Genomic DNA, 14,011 nt, shown 5'->3' with positions numbered 1-14,011 from the left:
TGGGAGATGGCAAAATACAATTTCTACATTCAAGACAGTAGAAACAAATTGATTCAGAAGATAAAACACATTTAATTGAGTTACTATTTTCTCCACTTGTTTCTATTACTTTCTAGCAAGTCAAGCTAACTTATAGTAGGCAGCTAGCTAGCTTTGTAGCCATGGATTGTGCACCTTCCATTGTTTAAGTATCTAGTTATACACCTAGCTAGGTTGTTGATGTTTTCTTTCGCAACCAGGGCAGAGAAAAGCCTCCAACACTCTATTCAGCAAAACTGCATGTAGTCTATCACAATGCCATCCATTTTGTCACCAAAGCCCCATACACTACCCACCACTGCGTCCTGTATGCTCTCGTTGGCTGGCCCTCGCTACATATTCGTGGCCAAACCCACTGGCTCCAGGTCATCTATAAGTCTTTGCTCGGTAAAGCCCCGCCTTATCTCAGCTCACTGGTCACCATAGCAACACCCACCCGTAGCACGCGCTCCAGCAGGTATATTTCACTGGTCACCCCCAAAGTCGACACTTCCTTCGGCCGCCTTTCCTTCCAGTTCTCTGCAGCCAATGACTGGAACGTACAGCAAAAAATAAATGAATAAATAAATAGCTGAAGCTGGATCCTTATATCTCCCTCTCTAACTTAAAGCATAATCTGTCAGAGCAGCTTACCAATCACTGTACCTGTACACAGCCAATCTGTAAATAGCACACCAAACTACCTCATCCCCATTTTGTGATCTATCTCTTGCACCCCAGTATCTCTACTTTCAACATCCTCATCTGCACATCTATCACTCCAGTGTTAATGCTAAATTATAATTATTTCACCTCTACGGCCTATTTATTGCCTTACCTCCCTACACTTCTACATACACATGTATTTTTTTCCCCTCTATTGTGCTATTTACTGTACATGTTTGTGTGTAACTGTTGTTGTTTTTGTCGCACTGCTTTGCTTTATCTTGGCCAGGTCGCAGTTGTAAATAAGAACTTGTTCTCAAATGGCCTACCTGGTTAAATAAAGGTGAAATAAATAAATATCCATAATAAATTAAGCAATTAACCTCTCTAGGCTAGGGGCGGTATTTTCACGTCCGGATGAAAAGCGTGCCCAAAGTAAACTGCCTGCTACTCGGGCCCAGAAGCTAGGATATGCATATTATTAGTAGATTTGGATAGAAAACACTGACATTTCTAAAACTGTTTGAATAATGTCTGAGTATAACAGAACTTATTTGGCAGACGAAACCCTGAGGACAGCCCATCCAGGAATTGTATTTTTTGAGGTGAAAGTGTTTAATGGGTTTTCTATGCGGATCTAGATTTCTAAGGCACTTGGTTGCAGTTCCTATTGCTTCCACTAGATGTCAGTCTTTAAAAATTGGTTGATGTTTTTCCTTTGAGTAATGAATAAGTAGCCATTTCCTATCTGGGTGGATAGCCAAGTGTACTGTTGTGGATGGGGCGCGCGACCTGAAAGCTCGCTCCACTTTGGTTTTTATCCGCTATTGAACGCAGTTTATTCAATTTTATTGATTATTTACGTTTAAAAAATACCTAAAGTTGGATTAGGAAAGTTGTTTGAAATGTTTGGACAAAGTTTACAGGTAACTTATTAGACAATGTGTAGTCATGTCGGGCGAGTTGGAACTGGTGTTTTTCTGGATCAAATGTGCCAAATAAATTGACATTTTGGGGATATAACGACGGAATTTATCGAACAAAAATAACCATTTGTGATGTTTATGGGACATATTGGAGTGCCAACAGAAGAAGCTCTTCAAAGGCATGAATTATATCGTTATTTTTGAGTTTAGTGTTGTGCCTGGCGGGTTGAAATATGATTGTCATGTGTTTGTTTGAAGGGGCGCTGTCCTCAGATAATAGCATGGTTTGCTTTTGCCGCAAAGCCTTTTTGAATTCTGACACGGTGGCTGGATTAACAAGAAGTAAAGTTTTAATTTGGTGTATTGTGATTGTATGAAAGTTAAATATTTATAATAATGACATTTTATGTAATTTCCCCGGATGTTGTCAAATCCCGTTAACCTCTCTAGGGTATGAGGGACGCTAGCGTCCCATCTGGACAACATCCAGCGAGGTTCCAGAGCGCCAAATTCAATTACAGAAATGCTCATTATAAAAATTCAGAAAACAAAACATTTTTTACATAGGTTTAAAGACTAACTTCTTGTTAAACCAACCAGTGTCATATTTATAAAATGCTTTTCGGCAAAAGCATACCTAGCCCAGAACATAGCCCAGTTGACAAATTATTACAAACAGTAACCAGCCTAGCAGAAGCATTACAAAACACAGAAATAGAGATAAAATTAATCCCTTACCTTTGATGATCTTCATATGGTGGCAATCAGAAGATATTCATTTACTCAATAAATGTTCCTTTTGTTCGATGAAGTCTCTTTATATCAAAAAACCTCTTTTGTTTGCACGTTTTCTTCAAGAATCCACAGGTTCAAACTCAGTCAAAACAGTCAGACAAAAAAAATCCAAATTGTAAAGTTCAAAGAAACATGTCAGACTATGTTTATATTCAATTCTCAAGGTGTTTTTTTTAGCCAAAATTATCTTTAATATTTCAACCGGACAATAACGTCGTCAATATAAAAGGTAAACACGAAATGCACATGCGCCTGAAAACTCTGCGTCACGTTAGGGTCCACTCGTTCAGACATTGTAAACGGCCAGCTCCTCAGTCTCAGTTGCTAATATATGCATATTATTATTAGTATTGGATAGAAAAGTTTCTAAAACTGTTTGAATTATGTCTGTGAGTATAACAGAACTCATATTGCATGCAAAAACCTGAGAAATTCCACTTCCTGTTTGGATTTTTTCTGGGGGTGGCAGATCTTCAACCAAGCTCTCATTGAAATTACAGCAAGATATGGATGAGTTTTCACTTCCTACGCCTTCCACTAGATGTCAACAGTCAATAGAACTTTGTCTGATGACTAATGTGCAGGGGGGGTTGAATGACACAGGAAATAGTCACCACTGCCACGAGTTGACCATGCATTCACTATGCGCGTTCACAGGGGAAGCACCTGCGTTCCACCAATCATCTGAAGTTATTCTAATTCTCCGGTTGGAACGTTATTCAAGATATATGTGAACAACATTTTAAAGATTGATTCAGTACATCGTTTGACATGTTTCTACTGACTGTTACGGAACTTTTGGACATTGTCACGTTATTGTGGATGCGCTTTGTGACTTTAATAATTTACCAAACGCGCTAACCAAAGTAGCTAATTGGACATAAATAACGGACATTTTCGAACAAATCAATCATTTATTGTGGACCTGGGATTCCTAGGACTGCATTCTGATGAAGTTCAAAGGTAAGGAAACATTTATCATGTATTTTCTGGTTTCAGTTGACTCCAACAAGGCGACTAATTTGGCTTCTGTTCTGAGCTCCGTCTCAGATTATTGCATGTGTTGCTTTTTCCATAAACTTTTTTTGAAATCTGACACAGCGGTTGCATTAAGGAGAGGTATATCTATAATTCCATGTGTATAACTTGTATTATCATCTACATTTATGATGAGTATTTCAGTTGAAACGATGTGGCTATGCAAAATCACTTGATGTTTTTGGAACTAGTGAATCTAATACGCCAATGTAAATTCATATTTCTTTATATAAATATGAACTTCATCAAACAAAACATGCATGTATTGTGTAACATGAAGTCCTATGAGTGTCATCTGATGAAGATAAAATGAATCACTAACCTTGAATTATCTTTATTTCTGCGAAAACTATATTTAGCTGGAAAATGGCTGTGCTTATTGTGGTTTGGTGGAGACCTAACAATCGTTGGTAGTGCTTTCGCTGAAAAGCCTATTTGAAATCGGACACTTTGGTGGGATTAACAACAAGATTACCTTTAAAATTATATGAAACACATGTATGTTTTAGGAATTGTAATTATGAGATTTCTGTGGTTTGAATTTGGCGACCTCTAATTTCACTGGTAGCAGCCATAATAAGTTAAAAGAAAAGATAAGGGGGAAATTAACTTATGTTTTATGAGCTCTACACCTAAAATAGTGAGACACCCAAACCAGACTATTTGAATGGGTTTTATAGCAGATCACAAAAACAACAAAAAAGTTGTACTGTTTCCAAGTCACTTCCATTGCTAAAGGTCCCTATTTATGTGGATGTGTGTCCCTCTATGTTCAGGGGAGACGGTGTGTTTTTGACCTGTTCGGGAACTGTGTGTGAAGGCGAAAACTACAGAGTCAGCTCATTTTGCACAAATCCTTGAAGCAAGCATGCTTAACCCTCCAGCCATTCACTTCCTGACGGAATATGGAGTGATATTCTGCTGGCAGATAAAATGAGATCCTGCTGGCAACGGTATTGAAGGAAAGGGTGCGCCTCTCTATAAGACATGAAAGATTAGGCTTGATCTTGTGGGACAGAGGAATTACAAACCCTCTATCACCCCCAGGAGATGGGTAGTATTAACAGTTACACACCCCTCCAGACAATGGCGCAGCTTCAGATGGAAAGCAATCAGATTTTCCTGTGACGCGCTACACAATGATGCTCCCAAATAAGATGACACTCTTGCATCACCTACGACTCCATCTCAAGTCATTGTCTACCTATTCTTTACCAAATTCTTTAAGTTATATTGATTTTGTATACAATTGTATCGTTACCTGTATTTGAGGTCATGGACGTATGTACTACCAAGCAGGCTCTGGATGGTTCTCTTGGTCTCGTCCAGCAGGCTCTTGACAGCCGAGTCTCCCACGGCCAGCGTGACGATGCGCCTCGCAGGCAGCGACCGGAGCAGCTGTGTGAGCCGCTGGCTATCGTTGCGTGACTCGTGCGTGTCGTAGCGCTCGCTGAACAGCACACTGGCCGTGTCCTGGTCCACCACACGCAGGTTGATTCCACGGCTAAAGTTGCGCTGGAAGGCATAGCCCCCCATGGCTAGACCTGAGGAGGAGACGCTGCGGGTCAGGAGGGTCCACGACAGCCTTTCTGTCCCGTGAATCTCCAGGGTTGCACCACCACGCACCCCAATGAACTTCCGGCCCAATTCTGGTACTTCCGCGACTGCCTTTTCGTCTGAACGGCCCAGCAGGGCGATTGTGGCCTTGGAGCGGTAGCGGCATTTGGGGGCACCGATGTGCAGCGAACCCCCGTCTTCAATCAGCACATGGCGCGTTCTGAGAGTGATGTTTTTGGAGCCCTCAGCATTGTCTGCAAAGACCACTCGGCCTGCGAGGAGACAAATATAAATGACAAAACATGAAGATAATCCGTTCAGCAGAGGCTGTGTTCTTTATTCCTCAACTTCATCTCGGAACCCAGTATTGCATGCTGTGACTATATACACTGGATTCGGAAAGTATTCAGACCCCTTACATTTTTTCACATTTTGTTACGTTACAACCAAAATAGATTAAGTTACATTTTAAAAATCGGGTCTCCCTGGTGGCGCAGTGGTCTAAGGCACTGCATCACAGTGTTAGAGGCGTCACTACCGACCCGGGTTCAATTCCGGGCTGTATCACATCCGGCCGTTTATGTGAGTCCCATAGGGCGGCGCACCAAGCCACGAGGTTGAAGGAATTGTCCGTAGAGCTCCGAGACAGGATTGAGTTGAGGCACAGATCTGGGGAAGGGTAGCAAAAACGTCTGCAGCATTGAAGGTCCCCAAGAACACAGTGGCCTTCATCATTCTTAAATGGAACAAGTTTGTTACCAACAACACTCTTCCTAGAGCTGGTCGCCCGGCCAAACTGAACAATCGGGGGAGAAGGGCCTTGGTCAGGGAGGTGACCAATAACCCAATGGTCACTCTGACAGAGCTCCATAATTCCTATGTGGAGATGGGAGAACCTTCCAGAAGGACAACCATCTCTGCAGCACTCCACCAATCAGGACATTATGGTAGAGTGGCCAGACGGAAGTCCCTCCTCAGTAAAAGGCACATGACAGCCCCTTGGGGTTTGCCAAAAGGCACCTAAAATGAGAAACAAGATTCTCTGGTCTGATGAAACCAAGATTCAACTCTTTGGCCTGAATGCCAAGCTTCACATCTGGAGGAAACCTGGCACCATCCCTACAGTGAAGCAAGGTGGTGGCAATATCATTCGGTGGGGATGTTTTTCAGCAACAGGGACTGCAAGACTAGTCAGGATTGAGGGAAATATGAATGGAGCAAAGGATAGAGAGATCCTTGATGAAAACCTGCTCCAGAGCACTCAGGACCTCAGACTGGGGCAAAGGTTCACCTTCCAAATGGACAACAACCCTAAGCACAAAGCAAAAACAACGCAGGAGTGGCTTCGGTCTCAATGTCCTCGAGTGGCCCAGCCAGTGCCCGGACCTGAACTCGATCGAACATCTCTGGAGACACCTGAAAATAGCTGTGCAGCGACGCTCCCCATCCCACATGACAGAGCTTGAAAGGATTTGCAAAGAAGAATGGGAGAAACTCCAAATACAGGTGTGCCAAGCTTGTAGCATCCTAACCAAGAAGACTCAAGGCTCTAATCGCTGGTTATTCAACAAAGTACTGAGTAAAGGGTCTGAATACTTACGTAAATGTGATATCAGTTTTTTGCAACAAAAAAATAAAAACCTGTTTTAGCTTTGTGGGTATTGTGTGTAGATTGATGAGTGGGAAAAAAACGATTTAATCAATTTTAGAATAAAGCTGTAACGTAACAAAATGTGGATAAAGTGAAGGGTTCTGAATATTTTCCAAATGCACTGTACTTCTGAGCTAGCCAGAAACAGCATTCAGAGAGAGGACCTAGCCTACCTCCTGATTGGATGGTTAGGGAGTATAAGGTGGCAGAAGAGTCCAATCGAAACAGATCTCCCCTCCGAACGACCACGGCCTTCTCTGGGTTGTGACCAGGGTTCCAGCTGCTCAGGGAGGTGCTGTGGTCTGGACAGTTCCCTGTACACACAGACATGACCAATCAAAGACAACATCACTGACACAGCACTTAGATATAGCTCTAAGACAGAGCAAAACAGGATACGATCGGTCATTGACTATAGTTCAGTCTCATTCCTGTGGAACAATGGGCCTAAGTAACTTAGCCAGGTCAGTATTATCAGCTCATCACATCCTCATACTCACAAACACACTTACCATCCAACACGTCTCCACTGGTGAGGCTCTGGATGAGGATGATCGAGAAAAAGAAGGCCCCCATTGAGACACCGAAGCATATTAAAGTATTCCTCTTCCTCTGACCACGCTCTAGGCGGTGGCCATTCTCTGATAGGCTAAAGGTCGCACGGCGCTCAGGAGGTGGGCCAATGGGCTTCAGGGGGGGAGGGGGTGGGGCCTTAGTTGGAGGTGGGGAGTGGACAGGTACGACCCTGCCGGGGACGAATCCTGGCGACCGGTGGTTAACGTTGGGCGGGGCCACAAAGACCGGGAAGTAACTGGGGCCATCACTTATCTGCATGGTATCTGTCTGCTACCTACCGACAGAGAGAGAGAACAAAAGAGAGAGAGAGGGAAGAGGAGGGCAGGGAGAGAGAGGGAAGAGTGAAAGTGGAAAAATAAGGGGATCTTAAACTCAGGGAAACAGGCAATGATCCAGCAGGCCTTTACTGTTTTCCCCAGGTGGGGAGTTTAGTTGAAATGTATAATTAATCCGTCCATCCAGGATGTGACCGTGGCTGCCCTTGTCCAGAGTAATGAAGGAGATGTTCAAAGTATTGCTATATTCTGAAGCCAAGCTAAAAAGAGAACCCAGATGGCACCAATTAGAGTGCTAGAGGAAAATGCCCCCCCTCACACACAAACAAAGCCAGCTGGAACAGTAGTAATGGTCTGACTAGTCAATGATTTAATAATTAGGCCTAAACCTATGTCCGCAACAGTCCCATCATCCATGGACATCAAACTGTGTTATTTCAATGGGAGAAACATACTTACTATACATATGTACTTCATACACATTTAATACATTTCTCGTATCAGAAATTCAAGATATGAAAGGAGTAAGTAACTGGCTGGGTTAATCATACACATCTGCAACAAGATAGAGTGAAATGGTAGAGTAGCAGGAAGGATGTCGTGCTGGTTTTTGGTCACATATCCATTTTAAACAGTACTTTACAGGCGAATACACACCTCTGTCTCCACTGACAGATGACAGAAACATGTTGCATCCATACATTAAGTAACTGAACTTTTAAACAACATGGAGTGTGTAGTTTGGATCAAGCGCCCCCTTTTTACTATGCAATAATGATAACGTTCTTCTGTTGAAAATTCACACAGTCGCTCGGTCTGTATAGGCTACAGACAGACCGTTTGCTAAATACTTAAAGGAAATCTTCTATCATCTTCACCCGGGGCTGATTGCGGTACCATCGGAACAATGTGAGGTCTCCTACCTTGCACGGGATTAATCTGTGCCCTCACTCACGCTCTCTTCCGAAATGCAAGCGTTGCCCCCGACGCGTGGACTAACGGAACTAATAATGAGAAAAATCAATAGTTTGCGTTCTGTGTACTTTTTATACTTTTACATGGTGTATTCTTTCGGGGCTGTATACCGCCAGCCCCATTCACAGGCGCGGTTTGGAGAGAGGAAGTGAGGAGGAAGGAGCGCACGAGCACATGGGAGGAGCTTGAGTTGACTAACACTGCCGCCACCTGCTGACGCACGAACGGAAGACAGGGCACAGGCCAGGCAGTCCGAGTCTCCTTTTCGTTCTTCTTGTGGATTTCCGGCGCTGAAGCCAATGCACAGCCATCTTGGCACTCTATTGTAAAAAAATATATATAAAAAAATTAGATTTTGGAAGCTATATAAATGCATAACTAATGTCTACATTAGTTTTTGACACGCTGATTATATTCGACACATTTTCATTCCTCCCAAACAAGGTAAATAAATGCCTTTTATGTGCTCTCCATGGCCGATGTGAGCAAAACATTAAACAGGTTAAGAATAACAAGGCCTCCTGGCCAGACGAAATACCAGGGTGCGTTCTCAAAGCAGGCGCAGAGCAGCTGGCAGGTGTCTTCACAGACATTTTCAATCTCTCCTTGTCCCAGTCTGTAATCCCAACATGTTTCATACTGACCACCATTGTCCCTGTTCCCAAGAACTCTAAGGTAACCTACGTAAATGAATATCACTGTGTAGCACTCATCTGTAATTATGAAGCGCTTTGAAAGGCTGGTCATGACACACATCAACACCACACAGGAGGCTGCTGAGGGGAGAACGGCTCATAATGTCTGGAACGGCGCAAATGGAATGGTTTCAAACACCTGGAGACCATGTGTTTGATGCATTTTAAACCATTCCACTAATTCCGCTTCAGTCATTACCACAAGCCCGTTCTCCCCAATAAAGGTGCCACCAACATCCTGTGCAACACCCATCATTCCAAATACCATATACTCAAGCTAATTCGCATACCGCCCCAACAGATCCAGAGAAGACCATCTCAATTGCACTTCACATTGCCCTTTCCCAACTGGACAAGAGGGGAAATAACTACAGTATGTTAGAATGCTGTTCATAGGCTGAGCTGTAGTCTTCAACACCTTAGTCTCTTCCAAGCTCATCACCAAGCTAGGGACCCTGGGACTGAACCCCTCCCTCTGCAACTGGATCCTGGACTTCCTGACAGATTGGGCCCAGGTGGTGAGGGTAGGCAATAAAAATCTCTACCGCATTGACCCTCAACATGGGGTCCACTCAGGGGTGTTTGTTTAGTCCTGTACTCCTACAACTGCATGGCCGCGCATGACTCGAACACCATCATCAAGTTTGCTGACGACAAGACGGTGGTAGGCTAGATCACGACAGCAATGAGTCAGCTTACAGGGAGGTCAGAGACAGCAGTGCGGTGCCAGGACAACAAACACTCAACATCAGTAAGACCAAGGAGCTGATCAAATCAAACCTCACTAATGCTCTTGTGGCTGAATGGAAACAAGTCCCCGCAGCAATGTTCCAACATCTACTGGAAACCCATGCCAGAAGAATGGAGGCTGTCATAGCAGCAAAGGGGGGGGGGGGACCAACTCCATATTAATGCCAATGATTTTGGAATGAGATGTTTGACGAGCAGGTGTCCACATACTTTTGGTGTCCTTAAAAATATTTAGATATCAGGTCATCATAGATTTGGCCCCTGGAGGGCGTGGCACCCATCTGACGAAATAAAGGTTGAATCAAATAAATAAATAAAACATATACAGGAAGGAGCTTGGCATCACCTTGATGCAAAAGTAAACAGCACATGGCTGACAGGAACGACTCCTGGGTCAATTCCCTTATATGCGGACCCAAACAAGGGATGGGGTGTTCTGATGGTATTAGGTAGTGGCCTAGAGAGGGATAGAACTATAAACAGTTGCATTTCCTTTTACTGAAGTAACCCCTTTTTCATTTACATGTGAATGTGTGTTTTACCACTAGAGGTTGGTGCCATCTGTTGTATTGACCCTTATGGCAACACTTACCAGAAGACATTATCCCTGCAAGCTTGAGGTTAAGGCTTATGCTGTCTCTCAATGTATCAACATTTCAACTGACTCAAAATGGCTGGTATTTAGTCGGGATCTTTGTGGTATTATTAGAAAACATAATAAGGGATTCATAATCATGACAAGTCTTGTAATGCATTATAACTGCATCATAATGCATTGCATTTGCATGTACACTATTGCTGGTATGTTACCGCACACTTACTCTACAATAGGCTTTCATTGAGGTACCCCTGTCAGTGTGCCATATACCATCAGCTATCACAGGCAATGTGCCATGCACCATCAGCTATCACAATCAGTGTGCCATGCAAAAAATAAAAAATAAACACTACTATTCCCTCTAAGCACACTACCAAATACCATCAGAACATCCCATCCCTTGTTTTGGGTTAGCATGACCCAGAAGTTGTTCCTGTCAATTGTGTGCTGTTTAGTCTTGCATCAAGGTTAATGCCAAACTTCTCCTTCCTGGATATGTTAATTAATTTATTTTATTCAACTTTCATTTTGTAAGATGGTTGCCAACGCCACCCAGTGTCAACACAACATAGGTTGAATAAAATAAACAAATGAACATATCCAGAATGGAACATTTGTGTTAACCTTGATGCAAGAGTAAGATACAATAATAATATATCATATATACTATTTAGCAGGCACTTTTATCCAAAGCAACTTACAATCATGTGTGCATACATTTTACATGTGGATGGTCCCGAGAAACAAACCCACAACCCTGGCGTTACAAGCGCCAGGCTGAGCTACAAAGGACTACAACAGCAATTAACTGACAGGAACGAGTACTTGGTCAATTTAATCATATGCGGACCCAAACAAGGGATGTTCTGAAAGTATTTGGTAATGTGCCTAGAAAGGGATAGTAGTTTTAACACAAACAACATAAAACAGTCAGTGTGCTATGCACCATCAGCTTTTGAAGTAATTAAAGCATTCATGTAGAAAGGTAATTGATTGTGGTTTCAGCATGGTTGTGCTACGGTCATAGGTACAGTATAGCCTACCTATTTACTAGGCTACTTGTCCAAGTAAATGAGATGGGGATGATAATGTGTTCCTTCGGGAATATAAATCCATCACGGCCTAAAAAGGTGAGGAATTTATACTGCAATGATTATGAAAATAAAATTAAAACAGGAAAAAGATTCCTATGTCTAATTACACTGAACAAAAATATAAATGCAACAAGTGATGGGCCAATGTTTCATGAGCTGAAATAAAAGATCCCAGAAATGTTCCATACACACAAAGCACTTACTTCTCTCAAATTTTGGGCACAAATGTATTTACATCTCTTTTAGTGAGCATGTATCCTTTGCCAAGATAATCCACCCCCCTGACAGGTGAGGCATTTCAAGAAGCTGATTAAACAGCATGATCCTTACACAGGTGCACCTTGTGCTGGGGGCAATAAAAGGGCACTTTAAAACGTGCAGTTTTGTCACACACCACAAATGTCTCAAGTTTTGAGGGAGTGTTCAATTGGCATGCCGACTGCAGGAATGTCCACCAAAGCGGTTTCCAAATCATTTCATGTTAATTTCTCTGCCATAAGCCATTGTCATTTTAGAGAACTTGATAGTACGGTTTGCTTATGTCAACGTTGTGAACAGAATACCCTATTGGGGCAGTGGGGTTATGGTATGGGCAGGCATAAGCTACGGACAACAAACACAATTGCTTTTTATCCATAGCAGTTTGAACGCACAGAGATACTGTGACGAGATCCTGAGGCCCATTGTCGTGCCATTCACCCGTCGCCATCGCCTCATGTTTCAGCATGACAATGCACAGCCCATGTCGCAAGGATCTGTACAAAATTCCTGGAAGCTGTAAACGTCCCAGTTCTTCCATGGCCTGAATACCCACCAGACATGTCACCCATTGAGCATGTTTGAGATGCTCTGGATCAATGTGTACGGCAGGGTGTTCCAGTTCACGCCAATATCCAGGGACGTTGCACAGCCATTGAAGTGCGACAACATTCCACAGGACACAATCAACAGCCTGATCAACTATGTAAAGGGGTGTCGCGCTGCATGAGGCAAATGGTCACATCAGATACTGACAGGTTCTGATTCACTCTCCTTCTCTTTTCTTAAAAGGTATCTGTGACCAACAGATGCATACAGTTTTACCAGTCATGTGAAAGCCATAGATTAGGGTCTAATGAATGTATTTCAATTGACTGACTTCCATAGGTGAACTGCACAGTAACTCTTGCATTTATCAACATTTTTTTAATAAAACAGATTTTTGATCTGCTCAGTAATGGCAAATGGCTGCATTATGTTTTCCTGTTAGTTTGTGAATAAGCTTTTTATCATATCCCCGATTTGCACCCTGGGTCTCGACCCAGCCCTGTGCAACTGGTACTGGACTTCCTGACGGGCCACCCCCAGGTGGTGAGGGTAGGTAACATCTCCACCCCGCTGATCCTCAACAAACTGATTTGGTCCACCCACACAGACAGCGTTGTGAAGAAGGCGCAGCAGCAGCTGTATCACCGCCTGGTACGGCAACTGCTCCGCCCACAACCATAAGGCTCTCCAGAGGGTAGTGAGGTCTGCACAACGCATCACCGGGGGCAAACTACCGGCCCTCCAGGACACCTACATCACCCGATGTCACAGGAAGGCCCAAAAAAATCAAAGGACAACAACCACCCAAGCCACTGCCTGGTCACCCTGCTATCATCCAGAAGGCGAGGTCAGTACAAGTGCATCAAAGCAGGGACCAAGACTGAAAAACAGCTTCTATCTCAAGGCCATCAGACTGTTCAACAACCATCACTAACATTGAGTGGCTGCTGCCAAAATACTGACTCAACTCCAGCCACTTTAATAATGTAAATTGATGTATAAAAAAATGTATCACTAGCCACTTAAAACAATGCCACTTAATATAATGTTTACATACCCTACATTACTCATCTCATATGTATATACTGTACTCGATACCATCTACTGCATCTTGCCTATGCCGTTCTGTACCATCACTCATTCATATATCTTTATGTACATATTCTTTATCCCTTTACACTTGTGTGTGTGTGTATATATAGAATGTAGTAGTTGTGGAATTGTTAGGTTAGATTACTCATTGGTTTTACTGCATTGTCGGAACTAGAAGCACAAACATTGCGCTACACTCGCATTAACATCTGCATGTGACAAATAAAATTTGAGTTGATTACATACTTGCCAGCTTGCAATAAAATATTGCAACCACTAGAAGATGTGCATATGCATGGTCTAAATTTTGCAGGGAAGTGAGCACACTCGCACCAAGTATTTTTTTTAATGAATGCCAACTTTTGCCTGAAACCCAAAAACGTGCATGCGCTGATTATATTTTGTACTTACACAGGGTTTATTAATGAGTCCCCTGGAGTTCGCAAAAAGGAACGTGAAAGACTGATCATAACGCAAAAGATTCTATGATCGGGTGAG

General features: G+C 43.0%; 1 protein-coding gene across 1 annotated transcript in view; it reads right to left on the bottom strand.

The window, feature by feature from the left end:
- Positions 1–8,633, bottom strand: part of cemip2 (cell migration inducing hyaluronidase 2) — an 80,191-nt gene extending 71,558 nt beyond the window's left edge. Inside the window, exons 1-4 of the mRNA XM_029677628.2 lie at positions 8,426–8,633; positions 7,164–7,501; positions 6,825–6,965; positions 4,705–5,272 (exon numbers count right to left, since the gene is read on the bottom strand). Coding sequence (XP_029533488.1) covers positions 4,705–5,272; positions 6,825–6,965; positions 7,164–7,485 — 1,031 coding nt within the window. The 5' untranslated portion in view covers positions 7,486–7,501; positions 8,426–8,633. The remainder of the gene's footprint in view (positions 1–4,704; positions 5,273–6,824; positions 6,966–7,163; positions 7,502–8,425) is intronic.
- Between the last annotated feature and the right edge of the window lie 5,378 nt (positions 8,634–14,011).

This window comes from Oncorhynchus nerka, linkage group LG13, assembly GCF_034236695.1.
Source record: "Oncorhynchus nerka isolate Pitt River linkage group LG13, Oner_Uvic_2.0, whole genome shotgun sequence".
In the NCBI taxonomy this organism is placed as follows: domain Eukaryota; kingdom Metazoa; phylum Chordata; class Actinopteri; order Salmoniformes; family Salmonidae; genus Oncorhynchus; species Oncorhynchus nerka.
This window is presented reverse-complemented; position numbering and strand designations above follow the sequence as displayed.